This window comes from Merops nubicus, unplaced genomic scaffold (assembly GCF_000691845.1).
Source record: "Merops nubicus isolate BGI_N331 unplaced genomic scaffold, ASM69184v1 scaffold30259, whole genome shotgun sequence".
NCBI lineage: Eukaryota > Metazoa > Chordata > Aves > Coraciiformes > Meropidae > Merops > Merops nubicus.
Genome location: NW_008632597.1, coordinates 15,896 through 34,647, shown reverse-complemented (window position 1 = coordinate 34,647; position 18,752 = coordinate 15,896). Strand labels below are relative to the sequence as shown.

The window sequence follows — 18,752 nt, the reverse complement described above, 5'->3', positions numbered from 1 at the left end:
AGCTGTAAATAACCCAGCTTCCAAGTGCCTCATGAATATAAACACAGTCAGTATTTACTCAAAGAAGGTAACTGTGATAAATGAGTATCTCCAGCCACATGGAACAAATACCACTCTGCAGCACGCAAGGTTGTTTGGCACTGCATAGCCCACAGGGTCCCACAATAGCCACACACACCACCTTGAGCAGACAGGAACTAGCCACAACTTGAAAGTCACAGGGTTGGTTGTATAAGAGCCATGCTATGCTGCTAAATTGAGTTGAGAAGCAGCATACATTAGCAGGGGCATGATGTATAGCTTTAGACCCAAAATGAATTGCATCTTCCTGGCCAGATCATTCAGTGACATAAACATTGAACTATTGATACCAGATGCAGCAGATCAAAACTAAGTTAACTGGGTACTAACAACCTCCAAGTACTTACCTACAACCTTGCAGGCACCCCCTTCACCTTATGCAATAGAACTACTCTGAGCACACTGGTATCTCACAACATCACAGGGAGGTGGAAAACGACTGTTGCAACACAGGAAGCCTGCAACTGCAGCAGAAATGGAACACGTACCACCCTTGAGTTCTATCTCATGCCTAGACCACAAAGTCAGTCTCTCCTGTCACAATGGGAAGCTCGTATTTCTTGGTGATTTTTTTTTACAGTCTTCTTAAGTTGAAGTGAACATAAAAACAAGGCACCACTTGATGGTGTATTTAGGCATGTTAGGAATTTATTCTCACTATATGCTTAGATGATGTACAGCACAGTAAAAGTGACTGAAGCCTGGAGAATTTCCTAAATACTTGACTGGATTGCCCCCTGAAAAAATGCAGACACTAGTACACAGCAGGCTGATGTATTATAATTGCATCCTTTTCACAAGATCTCTAGTGATTTTGGCCACGATTTCTTACTTCTAAGTGAGTTATCGCAAGCCATTGATTCCTTACAAAGTTAACAAGCAATAAGACAAGTTAACCTGGTGCTATTACGAGGCAATAATGTTGCCATCAGTGCATGTAACCACTGTATTTTGTTCATTTTTCCCTCAGGAACAATACAAAGGAGTCGGATCACATTTTTCAGCCACTATTCCACAATTAGGCTGTATGCAAAACACATAAACAGCAAAAGCATGCTGCAATTCAATTCTCTATTAATCTTGATGATGAAATAAAGAGACTTCCATTAAGATATTCGCTTTTTAAAGACACAAATTAGACAGAAACCAAGAATAGCAGAATACTCAAATCTGGAGATCAGTTCTCTTTTGCCTCACCAGCATATGCCAATATAAACGTCTTTAAATATACATTTCTACTAACAGAAGTCAAACAACTACCAAAAGTTTCCCAAACCCAATACCAAAACTATCACGCTCAGTGGCACTGTCAAGATCTGAGAAAAGTTTTTTTTTGTGCTGCTTTCAGTCCCTCTCTGCTGCCTAGTCCTACTCCTCTCTTGATAGGTTAACTAAAAAGCACACTTGCTTTCACGCAAGATGAACATCTACACAGGTTTTCAGGAATTGCCTTTGTCAACACCTGTAAAATTCCTGTAGCTTTTAATTTTTTTGACCTATCTCCTCTGAGATAGAGCTTTGACAGCATGCAAACATGTACAGAGGAAGCGCTGCAAGACCCGGAAAATGAGACAGACACACTGACAGGTGAATGACACCTTACAAGCCACAGATCTAAAAAGCAGTGGCTCATAGCACTGAAGCCATAAGAGAGCATGTTTTCAGACCTAAAAATGCCTAACTCATACCTTAGATCTAAACCCTAACAAAGTAAACAGCAGTCATTAAGCACACTGAGACTGGTGTACTTAAGGCCTCAGTAGATAGTACTGTACCCATGACAGAAGTCGGACAACATAATTTTAAAAATTTACAATCTGGATCATCTCAGTTGTCTATTTACACAGTTCTTATAACTAGCATATCAACAACAAACTACCGCAATGGCTAAATTCAGAATTACTTCAAAATTGCTCTCCATGCCTAGCTTGATGGCCAGGGGATTGTTATACAGTGATCAGGGCCCTTGGCTCATACTTCACAAGTTACTGTATGTGAGCACCACATGGGAGATTCTCCTCAATGAGAAAAAAAAAAAGAATTAAGTAAAATGTGCAGCCTTCACTGTGCCTCTCCCTCTAAGGCAGGGACTTAAAATGTACCAATACCAGCTTTTGGGAGAAAACTCCAGGGTAATTTAGCTCCAGGGACAGGAGAGCATGATACATAGGCAGCAGACAAAAAGGAGAGAGTCCATGCTCACCTGACTGGGATGACACTAACATCAAAGCTCAAAAAACTACAGCCTTGGGGTTTTTTCTTTTTTTTTTTTTTTTTCTCTCTTCTCCTTTCTCTTTTTCTTTTTTTTCCCCCCTCAGTTCTACATGAGCACATAGAGAGGGTTCAGGATAGAATTTCCAAAATCTATCAATTACTGTGAATCAAATACATCTTTCTTCAAATTTATTCTAAGCTTATGTAATCCCTTTGCTTGTCTCACTGGCAAGAAACACCTACTCCAAGAAAGCACATGGGTTTGTGCAAGCAGAGCAATCAGAGCAGTGTGACTTATTTGTGGATAGTTACGAAGTTCTGTTTAGCAGTAATACTTTGGTACAAAGTTTCTAAACACAGTATCATATACTCTAGAGAAGTGTTTGTCACGGAAATGTTAACCCCATGTCTCTGCCAAGATCACAGCTTTGCCTGAAAAGCACACACCCCTGCCTTTGTTTCAAAATTGTGTCATTTTAATGCTTGCTTAAGCATAAGTAAATTACCTTTTAACCTTGTTTCTAAACGCTGTGCAGTTCCCATAAAACCCTGTAACTAGATGCACAGAGATTCTGTAGCAATCAAAGTACAAAATCAACAGCTACTCATTTTAGATCCATGGCGGTCTTAACTTCCGGTCCCCCCGAAACGTAACTAGCGCATTACGCATCATTTAGTTTCCACTAATCCATCTTTATAAGCAAAGCCTACAGCAGCACTCATCAACATTGTCAGGTTCTAGTTTTGACAGTGCTACTCATTTCAAACACACACAGATGCACACGCGCGTGCACACACCAGATGTTAGCTGAATGCTAATAAAGAAATAAACTGCCTTCCTGGAAAGCAATGGCATTTTATGGAACAACTGAAAAGGTTGGAGAAGGAGTCACAGCGTTCTCAGGCACTATGTTTCACATGTGCGACACACAGAAATACACGTTCCAGCTTTGACTTCTCAAGCTACCAATTCTACTGAAATGAAACCATGAATTAAATAGATGCACACCAGGCTGTGCCAGCAGACTCCAGTCTCCATCCCTGTTCCCCCAGTGGGGTGGGAGGGGAAGCTGTTATGCACCCAAGATCTCCTTTCATGAATCACACGTTCATTATACTTCACATATACTGCCTGTGGCTCCAAGGCTCTCTCGCTAGCTCCCACCAGCTCCCCCAAATCCCAGTGCCCCTTAAAGTATCTACAATGCACTCAAGATAATACTAGCAAATCATAATTTGGAGAAAATTAGTGCTCAGAGAAATTAGCTCACAGTGAGTTTCAATCTTCTGTCTGTATTCCCCAAATACATAGAAAACATAAAAGGATTTAAGGTAATAAGTAATCTGCGATGAGAAAAAAGGCAGGAAAAAAACTCGCATTTGTATGCCTACTGTGTTGAACATCACTATTCGGTATATCAAAATAGAAGTTTTTGCTGAACCTTAATGCCCACTGCCAAGAATGTAGCACAAATTGTGCCTTTCTAGCATTTTTGCAAGCTGTCCTCTCATGACAGACCAATGAATTCATAATTGTGAGAAAAACTGCATTGTATGAGAGTAAAATATTTAAGCGACTGAAACTTTGCTTAGCACATTACAACATATTCCATTTCATAAAAGTATTTAAATGGTATTATAATGGACTTGGAGAAGATAATGAAGTTACAGTGATAACAGCACACTGGAAAGTCATCTACAAGCACCAAGAGATTCATAAGGAAACAAAGTCCCACTTTTGTAATAGATAACGACAAGGCAATCGTTTAGATCAGCACCAGTACCAATGACTACCTACCTCTTGGGACAAGAAGGGAATGACTTGTGCACATATAGCATTCAGCCTCTTCACAATTTCTGCCTGCAAGTGACAAGAAGAAAGAAGTTCCATTACACATACATTTTATACATTTTCAGATGCGATTGTCAGCCACGAACACAGAAGTCACATTTTTGGTGGGCTTTGTCTTTTTTTTTTTTATTTTTTTTCTTCCCATTTCTAGTCATCTTCTGGCCAGGACAGCTTACCAAAACAACAAAAGTATTTGGACACCAATTCAACAGTATCTAGGAAGGTTATAATATCTGGCTAAAAGGTTTTCCTTAAAAAACACAGTTTTGAACTGACACAAAAGTTAATTCTGATCATGTAAAGTCATTCAAAGAAAAAAAACCCTCAGGAGATGTAACAATAAAGATAAACAAAATACTGTGTCTTGAACTAAACTCTCTCCTATGAGGCAGTAATAGAGATAATTTCAAATCACTGTAAGTGATGGGAACAAATAAACTAGCTACTTCTATACTAACCCAGCATATCATGAGAACATTAGCAACACAACATACAACTTCACTGATAACCATTCTACCATGTATATTAGAAAGGGATACTGCAGTCTTCTATCATATTTATGTTGTTATCCAACACGAGGTTAATAGTTGTTACTTTCATGTTGCAATTGTAATCAGAAATTAATAATATAAATTGTTTTATTTCTATACTGGAGATCTGTTCTTATTCTGTGTATTCAATTGGTAAATCTCAACAGAGATAAAAGAGATTTTGGAGAGATTCAGAGCTCCAGAAACCGAGTATTTAAAGCCACACAGACTTTCTGATAACAAATTATAACTTTCTTACAAAAAATAGCAGCCAGGATCAGTTCCTCACTGCAGGGTAGAACAGAACACCCTTCCCATTGCAAAGTCACTAACTGTACAATGAAGACACAAAAATGTGCAATTTAGGCTTCCTTCTTTTAACAGTAACCCTTCCAGGTTTCTTGCTATGCTGTCCATTTAATTGTGAATGGTTAGAAAAGAATCTGTAGAATAGAAAGGCTAAGAACTAGCAGTAAAAAATCCAGAATCACATATCAATCTGGGTTCAAGGAATATTACAGATATAGAGCTATGTAAGCAGATGACACTCTACACTAGAGGTACCTGTGAAACTAACTCTGCCCCCTTGTGCATACTGTGATACATTTGAGTTAACACACACACTCTTTTGTGTGTGTTTTAAATTTCTTAATTTGTCTGAAATCCATTTAAATTAACCTAGGCTATTTACACAGTAACTACTATGTTACACTACCCCAGTACCTTCTCACTGGTCTTCACTGTTTATGCAAGCTCTCATGTCATTGAAGTTATACTTTTTAATACATTTTTTACATTGATCTACTATTGCTTCTGTTTATTCAGCAGCATAAGTACCTTAAAGGACACTTGAGTATATGATCTGTTCACCACAATGCTAGGTTACCTGCTAATTTCAAAGGTCTATGCATGTCTGTAACATCAGATGTCCCTCTATGCAAAACTTAAATATCCCTTTAAATAGACTGTTCACTACACTAGTTCACACAGAAATTGACAACCTGCTTGTTACACAGAACAGTACAGGCAGCAACAAGATGCGTGCATCTAAGCTTCAGCCAGAAAGGTTGCCCCATACAATACGGCATTATTTGAGAACAATATTTGATTAAGGAACCGTAGACCACAGCACAATGCACAGCTGCAAAGTACCTGTGCTAATAGTGGTTCAAGCACCATTAATTTAGTAATTTTCAAATTCTGGGTCCCAGCCATGCTGCTATTTATTTTTAAAGGAATCTCCCGAGTACCTTAAAACCAAAGAGAAAACTATACATCTCGCTCTTCAAGGCTTTTCGGTATGAAAAGGAAACTCCAAATTGCTGTTGTTCCCACTTGAGCTGAAGCCCCTCTGAACTACCATTTTAAAAAAGGTATGTGATGCTTTCCTCTGCTGCAAAACAACAACTCCTACCCAACTTTAAAATGCCTATCGCAGCCTTATCCACCTCCTGTGCAGCTCCTGGGAGGAGCGTCTTGGCTGTGGTCAGCAGAAGACCACTCCTCCATCACATCCATGCCAGGTTCATGCCTCTACTACACTGCTTTGGAAGGGAGAATAAAACTGGCTCTAAGTGCCATGCAAGAGCTCAGCACATAATTTTAAAAGGCTTGTAGATTCATAGATTTTAAGGCCGGGAGGACTTAAAATTGTCTTATCTGATATCTTGAATAACACAGATTGTGAAACTTCACTGACTCCTTCATCAAACTTGCGAACTCTACTTCAGCTTAGTCAACAAAAATAATTTTATTCAGCTCACTTTGAGGCATTTCTTCTCAATTAAAGTATTTCAAGCTATTTCAGCTATGATGTTTTTCTTTTGATTACTCCCCTCCCCACTCCCCAGAAGACAAGAATGTTGTTCTCCTGACCAACAAGCAGTTGAAACACATTTGCTTGGTATTTATACAAAAATTCACCTCCAGCAGATTTTAAGCCTGGGAAATGTTAAGTTAAAAAGCATCTTCCAAAAAGCTGTAAGTAACTGAAAACAGGTGACTGAATATGAATGGTTACACAACTGTAATAAACCTTTTGACATCAATCCCACTGGAGCGCAGAACACCAAGTCTTTTCATGCTGTATGCAGGAAAGTGGAGACACCACCCAGCTCAACCTACAGAGAAGAAAAAGAGCTCCCTAACAGCGCCAAGAGATATTGAGACATTCCCCAGCAGCACTTCTCAACTAGGTAAGGGGCCCACTATGCCAGTCTCAACAAATCTGAGAAGCCCTTCCTATGCAGAAGCAGGTGTTTACACTATTTCCTTATTAAAACAGTTCTCACTTCCCCTAACAGTGGCCATCTCCAATTGTGTGTCTGCACATACAGTTGTTTTATCACCCTCAACACATGGAGAGCAAGGAAATAGCCCAACTGAGCAGCAGTGAACTGCAGAGGTACAGCATTGAGACCACAGAGAGCAGGCAGACATGAAGGAAAGCACTGTGTACATGCCCAGAGACAGGAAGGACATTGCCTGTTCTTCACCAAAAAAATCTTAAACCGGACTTTTTCCCATAGTACATACAAAGCACCCTTTGCCTTAGCACTGCAACTGTTTCTGCAATTAACTGTACAGGACAATACCAGAGCAACAAGCTTGATTGTTTATCCAAACACATACAAGAGAAGAAGTCAGCAGCTGGATTCTAGGTAGAGCAGGTTTCTTGCAACACGACCCTGTAATTTGAACGTGTAGGTACTGATGACATAGGTCAGGATCTTGGTACACCTTTTACTACTGCCATCGGAGGTGGCCTGTGTACCTCTTCCCCGTGTAAGGTAAAACGTCAGACACAAAATAAAACATGAGTTCACTTCAGATTTCTATGCTCATACAGATTTTTGAAGCATTATGTTTAAAACCCAGTTTTGGATCTCCTCTTTTCTCTTAGACAACAGGCCAACAGGTTTTTCATGATCAATGTAATTGCCAGGAGAAGGAAAAAGTATGATTTTCTAAAATCCAGCAGCCAATTCCTCACATGAAAAGCCAAAGTTGCCTCAGAAACACAGATGCTTCTGAGGTCATCTAATTTTGCCTCTCTTGTCCCATGGGACCAGACTTTAGAGACGCATCATTTATTTACAGGCCATTCTACTGGGCTTCAGTTATTGGCCAATAATACTGTGGACACACACACTTTTAATGGCCTATGTTTTGAAACCAAGTCTAATCTGATGGCGCAGTGCCCCAACTCTTTTTCCAGCATAGCCATTAAAGGATGTAGGTTATTGCTGTTGTCACCATTGATATTTGTCATTGTAATGTAATTAGGGCCCTAAAATGATGCATTACAGCCCTTGGCACAGCTTCTATTAAAATCTTTTCTTCTGCTCACTGAACTGCGACCTGCTTTCTGATGAATAACAGACAGACAGCTTTAGGGTGAGGAACAGATTCATCAAAGAAGTATTTTTCAGCTCTGGAAATAAAGTAAATAAATAAATAAATGGATAGCATAGTGCAACCTAAGAAGAAAAGTACAAGGAAGGGGAAAAAAATAAATAAATACCCAAAACCACATAGCACATTTGAATTTCATCTGACCACTTGAAATTCTGATTGCATCTGATGAATCTTTCTTAGGACAATATATTCCCAGCCTGTGAATCACATGGTTAATCAGGGCTCTAATCTGCTATCCATCAGCCTATGCCAGCACTGTAACTTCCAATCAAATTTATAGGTTATGTGGGTCACGCATCCCTGAACAACTACATTCACGGATATCCCATTTAAACGGGCACAGATTCTGAAATGCTGTTGTTAGGGTTACTGAATGTTATAATACTATTCAAAGCTTTATGAAAGCTCCTGATAAACAGCTGCTAAATTACTGCCTGTGGATACAGCGTGATGCTCTGAAATAGCATTAATGGCCCAATAAAAGGGCAATTGTTCATGCCAAAATATAAAAAGGATAGCTTTTGCTGCCATAGTTTGTCAAATATGTTAACAAATACCAACGCTTCTATTACTCCTTTCGCTAAACACAAAAGATGTTTGGTTTTGCATAGAAACATACCAGCATGGAACTGGAAAAGACAAGAAAGAGGCAGGGAGGGAAGGCTCAGGCTGGAATCATCTTTTTACTTATCTAACACAAGCTTGCATTGTTTGCATCCTCTGGAAGACCCCTAGAGAAGACACTTCTAGCAGTTTCGAGCTCTTGCCATAGCCACTTTGTGGCATTTTTTTTTTTAAAAAATGAAAGATTAAATATTTATTAACTACAATGTTAATCACCTTTTCATTTTGTTATGCATATAAAGAGAGGATAATAAAACCACTCTGCCACAACCTGATTCAAGTAAAGAAATGAAGCCCCATATCAGCTAACGGACCCTCAGCACTCCTGCAGTGACAATACAAGAGCAACAGCTTAGGTCCCAGATTCAGCCAATAAAATCTTTTTTGACCAAAGTTAATGGTTGAATGGTACTCGGTTGCCTAAATACGCCTAAGAACTCGACCCGTAAGTTCGTCAGTGCGTGCAAGGCATAAAAATGTTCCAAGACAAGCCTGTGGGCAAGGCTACACCTCAGGTCTTGCAAGGTAACCTAGCCTCTGAAGTGGGCTCAGGAAAGCCGGATCTTGGGATACAACCACAGCCCTGCATCTACCAGCTGTACACAGAGGGGAGCATGTGATGGACTGTTTGATACCTGAAGCCCTTTAAGGATGGCAGCATAAGAGTTTAATTCAATTTACCCTTGCTACACACAGCTAAAACAGGACATAAGCACATAGTAAAATACGGAAACGTGTTTAAGTGCCTTGGTAAGTATTCTAGAATATATCCTAATTCTTAGCACAGATGGGGACTAAAAGAAAAGCAAGACTCATGTAAGCTCCAGATACTGAAATACTCGGAAATGGCCTAATACATAGGGAGTTCAGAATCAATTTGCTGCTTAAAAATCTCAATTTGCATTCTTTTTTGATGAAGGGAAAAAAGAGAACTGGGATTTTATTTATAGTATATAAACTTCAGGAAAACATTTCCACTGTATTTCACAAAGTTCCACAGTTATTACAATTATAAAAAATTGCTGGTAAAGAATTACCACCGGAGGCTGTAGGTCTGTCAGTGGAATGGAAACAAAACTACTATATATGTATTGTTGAAATAAAACAGAATAATAAAACACTATCGGGAAACTCATTTCAGCAGCCAGTAGGAAAAAGAATATATGCAATTACACTTTCAGAAAAATAATCTGAAACAACTGTTATTTCAGGTTTAATTTGTTCTACACAATGTAGCCTTTGCCAAAAAGATCAATCTAGTTTATTAAGTGCCTACCAAGAACACATGCACACACCCATAATATCTAAACAAGTATTTCATAAATTAGTGACACAAACAACATTATTACACTGTATGAGACATATCACGATTCTGAATAAAGCAAGCAAAAAAGCTAATCTTAGTATTTCACAGAAAATTAACTCTTCTTTCATAAAGAAGAATGTTTTCGTTTTAATCACAGACCGTTGTCTGGAAGTGCTTACTCCAGTTCTGCAGAACTGAAGGAAATAATACAAGCCCTGAGTATAAAATTTCTCTTCATCCCTAAATGGATGGTATTTGGAAACTGGGCCACAAAGTCTTGAAAACAACTTCTTCATTAATCCAGTTGCTCAAGTTTAGAATATTTAATTTTCACAATGCATGTACAAATTGAACACAAGCAGGACCACCAGACTCTGATGAATAATCATGGGTATTCTCCACCTCGCTTTCCTATCAGCTTTTTTTACAAACATACCAGCTAAGCTCATGAAGCCCTATAAACTTGATACTTACCCTTTCTAAGTTAATTTAGGTGTTTATTTTGCACAAAAAAAAATACTGCAGACAGCAACACACACAATAAATAAAAGTCACAGAATATTCAAAATCAATTTTTCTAGTGTACATCCTGATCTGTGGGCTGCTAAAGTGAACTAGTATGACATGGCTTATAGTCAACATCTCAAAAACCATGTGGAGCTCAACCGGGCAAGAAAGCACACATTTTGAATCATTCATGATTAGGACAGTAAAAAGAAAGTCAAGTAAGGTGACATAAAAACATGCTTCAAGTCTGTCACTTGAGGAAGCAATTTTTTTTTGTTAATATCAACTTCTACCAGCAAGCAGGCCAATAGAAATGCACAGCCTGGAGATCTCCATAGTCCTCCAGTTGTTCAGGCTGCCACCGGGTAGCAAGCTGCATTCTGCTCTACACTGCCACAAGCACCTGCAGAGCACCCAGAGAAAAGGCTGCAAGTGGAAATTGAAATGGCAGAGACTGGCTTTGATTTCCCTTCCTCGAATGCAGCAGTAAGCACTTGCTGAAAAGGCAGACAGAAGCAAGCAAGAAGGGGAGACTGCCCCAGGAAGTTCTGTGGGCATCAGCAGAGCTCTGGAATCCTTTATGAGGTAATATCCCTTCACCTACAAGCAATTTTCTGCATTTCACAGCAATACTTGTTTTGTGAAATACAGCTTCCTAACACAGGGATGGGAAGTTTCCACCGACTGAATGAATCTGAATTTATAGTCAAAAAAAAACATATAAAAGTTTAAAAATCTTATAATCCTCTAAAAATGTATAAGTTTTTAAAAATCTTATAAACATTTTTTTAAAAAAATCTATAGTGTCTTATAAGACACGAAGGCAGCTTCAGCTTCTACTCCAGTCTTTTGCATCTGTCTCTCAGCTGCAATTAGGCCAGAATTTCCCATTTTAATCTTTCGCATAACAGCTGAAACACAGCAGCACAGGCATAATCACCAGTCTCTTTACTACTCGATTCTCCTGTTGACACATCCCTCTGAAGAGTCTCACCACAGTTGTTCTGCACCTTCTGGAAAAGGCACAAGCTGGTCAGACCCTGTCCTTGCAACTGCACTGAAGGAGTGGTTTTACTGCACAGTCTTAATTTAATTACAAAACAGAGCTGTGAGGTGTCCAAATCTGATTCCCACCAGTACTTACCTTTCATTTGCAAACACAAAGGAAGACTCAAAAGCAGCCACAGGCACTCATTACCCTATATCCACTCTGTATTATGGCTACAGTGCTAGCTCAGGAGAAGTATGCTCCAAATGTTAATCAATGAAAAGCTGATATACTATCATGGCTGGGATCTATGAAGATTGTGCTAGACTTCCAGTTGGATCTACAAAGTCCAGTCCTGAAGCTTGCAGAAAACACTGCAACCAATGGCAATACATAACAGTATGACAAAAAAAAAAGGAAGAAAATTTAGTTTCTCCAGTAAGTGTTGTGTCATTCCAGGTTTTAATGAACTACATAAAGCTGATCAATAAACTGATAAAAGCAGCAATCAGAAGTCTCTCATAAAATCAGGAAAAGTATCGTGACTGCTGAACTCAGTTTACCTGGAGGCCAGGAATCAGCCTTTCTGCATCAGAACAGTGTTACTTCTCTTCCACCCCTGGTTTCCTTTGCTTATCCACCTCATTCCTGCAGGTCATGAAGGGTGGAGCCCATAGCCTATCTAATTCATTGATAATCACACATGATTATGTTTGCTTCCAGAAAAGATAAATACTAGGAATCGGCACATGATATATTCAGTGAATTTTTTCAGTCTGGTTAGAACAATTCTTAACGTGTTTGAAAAACTTTGTCATGTCTTGCCTTCAATCCCTCATCACTTCCTTCCTACCCAGTAATTTCATACCATGTGATGAATAGCTATCAATTAGCTTAAAAAATCCAGCAAAAATACCCTGGTATTTATTTCAAGGAAGAGGAGTCTACACAAAGGGAACAACACTTTAACACCTTTTTCACTGCAACTTCCTGTTTTACTATGAACGTGGGCAATATTCAGGTGTAATTTCCACAGATTTTTGTATTTGACATAACAGACAAAAATCCTGTCCCTTTTAAGCCAGTATACAAAAGCATGATTTTATCAACAACCTGGAGGAGATGAAAGAACAGTGCAGTGGATTTTACAGCAATGCTATAATCAAGCTTCTATTTTGGATCCTTGCAATGACACGAATTCAAATACGGCATGTGACTATCTCAGTTTCTAAACCAAGTGGAAGTATGATACCTGATAACTCTTTCTGAAGATAAATAAATGTTTCACACTCGTTGGTGGTATTTATCAAGTCCCAGTTTCTGGAACAAAGTGTTCATCTGAGACTGTGATTACATGTAAGACCTCCTTCTCCCACCTAGAGATTATTATTTTTTTTTAATCAACACTCAACAAACAAAAGTTATTCAAAATGTACAAGTAGGGCAAATTATTTTGTTTCACTCTTAATTTAAATTCAAGTTTCAGGTTCAGGTGCTGACTTACAATTTCCTCATGCTTTGAGATGGCAATGCCACATTCCTACCAAAGTACCAGCTGTGAGCTTCCACGCTGCAGCACCCTATGGATCGGCAATCTGGGATGATTCAGCACTAGCCTTGCCACTTGGGGCTTACACGATACATGCATAAAATGACACAGCCAGTCAAGATGCCATTTCTTTTTCTCTGGAGCAGACTGCCCTCAGAGTAAGTGGGACATTACAGAGGAGCTGACGAACTGAGCACATTCATCCAACAGAGAAAGACTGGAAGTTCTAGCATTTCACACATCTCTGCTGCCACTCAGATGATACTGATTCATATTCATATTTTTTAAGTGAAATACTTGCTGCAATGACTGGCTCAACAGGAAGGAATTCTTGATGCAGCAGAACGCTGCTTTTCTGAAAGCAGCAACAAAAAACCCAGTCTGTAGCTCCAACTCCTATTGAGGAGAAAGTATTTATATGAATTGTCATCACTTGTAATTTCAGTCATAACTACCTCTGCTGAAAATAACTCTATTTGGATTTCAGCATATCTGCAACTGGGGTTTCTTGCTATGTTTCCCCTAAGAGAAGGAGGACAAAGAAAGAACAGGTAATTTTATCCTTCAACATGTGAATATCTAAGAAGTAGTAGTTTCACTAGTAGAGTACATCTAAAATAAACAGGCAGTTTATAATTCTCTTTGTAACCTTCCAACGAAGACATTTTTGCCAAGCAAATGCTAAGACATTTGTACGACATGCATGCTTAAAGTGGCTTCAACTGTCTGAACAACGGAGCTCGGAGTGTCAGGATCAGCAGTGCAGTGTTTAGTTGGAGGCCTGGGGCTAGCAGTGTTCCCCGGGCATCAGTACTGGCTCCAATCTTATAGAACCATTACGGCTGGAAAAGACCTCCAAGATCATCAAGTCCATCTTGTTCCATATATTTATCAATGACATGGAAGAAGGAATGGAGTGTACTCTCAACAAGTCTGCTAATGACACAAAACTGGGAGGAATATCTGACCCACCAGAAGGCTGTGCTGCCATTCAGTGAAACCTGGATGGGATGGAGAGTTGGGCTGAGGGGAGTGTAATGAAATTCAACAAGGACAAGTGTAGAGTCCTGCACTTGGGTAGGAATAGCCTCATGCACCAGTACAGCTTAGGGGCTGACCTACTGGAAAGCAGCTCCAGTAGGTCAGCCCCTAAGGACCTTGGAATCCTGGTGGACAACAAGTTAACCATGAGACATCACTGTGCCCTTATGGGCAAGAAGGTCAGTGGTATCCTCGGGTGCATTACGAAGAACATAATCAGCAGGTCAAGGGAAGTTCTTCTGCCCCTCTACTCTGCCTTTGTTAGGCCACATCTGGAGTACTGTGTCCAGTTCAGGGTTCCCCAGTTCAAAAGAGACAGGGAACTACTGGAGAGAGTCCAGTGGAGGACTACAAAGATGATTAAGGGACTGGAATACCTCTCTTACAAGGAAAGTCTGAGATACCTGAGACTCTTTAGCCTGGAGGAGACTGAGAGGGGACCTTATTAATGCTTACAAATATTTAAAGGTCAGGTGTCAACAAGATGGGGCCAGGCTCTTCTCAGTGTTGCTCAGGGATAGGCTGAGGGGCAACTGGCACAAACCTGAACATGGGAAATTCTACCTCAACACCAGGAAAAATTTCTTTACTGTGCAGGTGATGGGAGCACTGGGAACAGGCTGCCCAGAGAGGCAGTGAAGCCTCCTTCTCTGGAAATATTCAAAACCCACCTGGGTACAAGCCTGTGCAACATGATCGAGGCAAACCTGCTTTAGCAGAAGAGTTAGACTAGACAGCCTCCAGAGGTCCCTTCCAACCTCTACCATTCTGTGATACGTTCAGGAAATTCACTTGTCCAAGACAGTTGGATACACCAAGTATATACTGATATTCAACTCATTTCAATGACATTCCCCCAGTAAAATGCCTGCAAGGACAGATTCTGACTCAAGCAACACTAAGTGGCATTTATCTTTAAATTACATCAGCATTATTGAGGTTTTCAGGTACTCTTCATCCAAGAGGTATTTCAATGTAAAATAACATCTTAAAGAAACACCAATGTTTAAGAAAATGCCGCAAAAAGCAGAACAGGAGGCACGGAGCAAAGAAGAACTCTCTGATTGGGAAATGTAGATTTCATAAAACCTTTTTCAGTGCTGTAACTTCCCATGAGATCACACTTTGTGTGGAGAGTTACTATGAACTGCATTAATTTCAGACAAATGCTCAAGATGCACCATATGTTAGACATACTCTTCATCATACTGCACCTACAGACACTAATAAAAACATATAGAATATTGAAACTAGGTCCAGTGTAAACAAATGAAAGGGGTAAATAATCAACTCTGTAAACAGATGTTATTATGAGATAATATCAATGCATTTCTCCTTAAACTTGTTCTTATGAAAAAAGGCATCAATCAAACAGGATTCCTTCATAAAGTTGGTCCAATTTCATGCCCTTGACTCCTGTATAGACTTGTCTGGCCTAGAAGTAAAGATTATGAACCCATCAATTATGCTGTATCTGCTCTTCACTGTAGCTTCATATGCACTTTACACTGACATTGAAACAGGCACTGAAGAGGCTCTCCCCTAGTCCAGCTACTCCTGCTCACCCCACCCTTTTGTTGCCAGAATTTTTTGGGTATACGGTGAGCTAAGCAATGAACTTATCCAAGTTGAAACCCAGTTCCACCATCCCACAACCAAAAAAAAAAAAAAAAAAAAATCCAAACCCCATCCCAGATCCAACCAATTTACAATGGACTTAACCCACATGTAGGATCACCCCCTTCATTACCAAAGACATCATCTGCCTGCTTGAAGTGCACAGAAAACTTCAGTCTTAGACACACAAATCTCTAAACAGATTTCTTGTGAACATTCTTTTGAGTTAGAAAACAAGGCTAAGCGAGCAAGCCACACAGCAGCAGTCCTGTCAGGCTGGTCTTGTTGTTACAGAGACCAATACTTCTTTTGGCATGGGAAGGCATTCCATTTCACTTCCTCCACTAGCCTGCAACCACGACATATTACTATCGACCACATTTTGAACTTTTCACCTCTCAGCTTAGCATCATGATCCGGTTTAGCTGCAAGTTCCGACTAGGCTTTAGAGTCACTTTTTGGATCATCTGGTAAACCAATACCCCATTGCACAGTGAATTCAGAACAATAAATACATAAAACCCAGTGTACATTAGTGGTAGATGTACTAGCTCCGTAGTGGTCAGGTGAAGAAATTAAATGCTGTGGTCAAAACTATGAAAAAACCACACTCATAAAGTAATGCATGGGGTTTTTTTTTCCACTTACAGCACACAGCATGACAGACAGCAAAACCATTTCCATGTCTGATTTGGTGGTTTTTGTTGTTTTGCTGTTGTTGTTTTTAATAGATCTTTGGCTTTTTGCCACAGAGCAATTCCACAGTTTACCAAAATGCAGTCTTTGGGCTTGTTAGTTTCATATTCAGGTCTGTAATCTTTCCACCCTTTTAATCAAAAATATTTCAGGCAAACATTTATATGAAAAATACTTATCCAAATTCTAACATGTTTTACCCACAAAAAATACACAGAGGTTGTATCTATTTTGGTTTATGAGGTTCTGTTTTGCACAAACCATTATAATAATTCCTTTTCGTAACAGCAGCTTCCCATGACAATTAGAGACTTAGCTGTGCTATTCTGTTTGCATTAGAAATTTGCCAGAATACAAGAAAGGAAACCTTAAAATCATTGAACTGCCTACTGACTGTTTGCAAACCTCTTTGTGTATAATCATTATCTGGTTTTCACAAAGACACAGAAAAAGCTAGGGGGAGGAGGAAGGGAAATAGTTTTGATGACTAGTGGATAGTTCAGACTGTGTTTCCTTTGTGTGAGCTTCACTGAAGATAAGAGCAAGTTGGAAAATACTAACCTTTATATTAAAGGGAAGGCAGTTCAAAATGACTGATTTCTGTATTGAAATAAGTCAATTTTCAGTACTGTAATATAGCATGTCACGTAGGTGAAAGGAAAGAAACAAGAAAGTTTGTTTTTAACAGTCACCAACAAGGGATACAGTGACTTTACCATCACAAGTGTTAATAGTACCATCTCATGAATGTAAAACTGAAGTTGCCTTAAAGTAGCTGCAGAACTGCCCAAGAAACTGAGGAGTAAGCACAGTAAAACCTTGCCAACTCCTCAGTTAGCAGGACCTGAGAGTCTGAACAGTGGTTAAAGCACACCTGTACTTCAGTCATACTCTTGAACACCATCCACATGCACCAAACCCCACTTTATTTTAATTCTGTACCTGTAAACAAAGTTTTAAAAATAGATGCCATTTTCTGCCCATGCAGCCCAACGCAATACGCAATTACTCTCAATATCCACCACAGAACCTGTGTGGAACTCATTTGATATGACTGTAAATTAGGCTTTCTCTAGCCCTACTGACTAAACTAGGCTGTATGCTGAGATACTATAGTCTTGCTAAATTCACAGTTGTTATGCTTCCAAAGTTGGCACCCTTCTGACGACAGGTAGCACCAAAGTGATGTTCTGATAAAGAAAGTGAACTACTTTACCATCTAAATCCCAAAGTGCTTCACCAAAGTGGAAATGCACAGCAATGTTTCAGTGGAGAACACCAGATACCAAACCACCCTCCTATATTATGTTCAGGATAGCCCTCAAACTAGCATTTCTTTTCTGAAGTCCACCTTGCACTTATGCTCAAAGCTATGTTCACAGCTTCTCACACATGGGGTATTCATAGGCTGAGGAGTGAAGATTCAAATAAAGCTGTGATCTTCACTGTTGAGTACTAAGATGGTTTGCCTAATCTTTTGACAACTTACATTGTCACTACCTTCCTACAATCTCTGCAACACGTAAATCAAGAAAGAGCCTTGCATAGATTCATAGTCTAATGGGGAGGTAGAAATTCAAACAAGGTTAAAAATAGACTGGCAAACTAGCTACTTGATATTCACACCAAGAGCTTACCTCAGACTAACTCTGCCTAGAACCAGGAGGCACAGAAAGGTTTAACCAACGCTGTATTTTCCCTTAATTTACAATATATTCGCTTGTAAGAGAGAATCAAGATCCCACTGTGCTGTAACCACTGGAGGTACAGCAACAAGCCACAGCCCTGTGCATTTACCAAGGTTTGGACATGTAGGAAGAAGGCAGACACATGCTGCCACAAGGTAAGAAAGTCTGTTTTGGTTTTTCAAAAAAAATCCCACCCAGGTAAAAAAAGGTCGCATTATCCCATTTTCCAGATGGAGAACTGAGGCTGAGAATGCAGATTACCAAGGGCAAAGTTCCTTAATACAAATCAAAGTGTTGACTGCATTATTGCTGAAAGGTACATCACTGAAGCATGCTAACTGCATCTAGGATGGAAGAGACAGCAGAATTAACATGGCAAAAAAAAGGACAAAGCTGTCTTAGGAAAAACCACCCTGCCCCAAGCATCTTACCATCCAGAGACATAATCACAGACGCTTCTAGGTGACTCCCACGTAATAATGTCTCATCCTCCATTTCTTAACACATTGTCCTCCAAAAATTCCTCTGTGGCAAGAGTAACACTTCAGGAAATAGTATTGATTCTACCTCTGAGACAGAGAACTGAAGCAGTGAAAGACAGCAGTGAAGACTCCAGAAGGTACATAATGGGATTTTTTAAAA

General features: G+C 39.6%; 1 protein-coding gene across 1 annotated transcript in view; it reads right to left on the bottom strand.

Annotated features, from left to right (window-relative positions):
• The window catches only part of LOC103780290 (transducin-like enhancer protein 4), a gene marked incomplete at its 5' end in the record, with an annotated part of 54,683 nt that overhangs the window by 20,912 nt on the left and 15,019 nt on the right, over positions 1 to 18,752 (bottom strand). Inside the window, one exon of the mRNA XM_008947952.1 lies at positions 4,094 to 4,156. Coding sequence (XP_008946200.1) covers positions 4,094 to 4,156 — 63 coding nt within the window. The remainder of the gene's footprint in view (positions 1 to 4,093; positions 4,157 to 18,752) is intronic.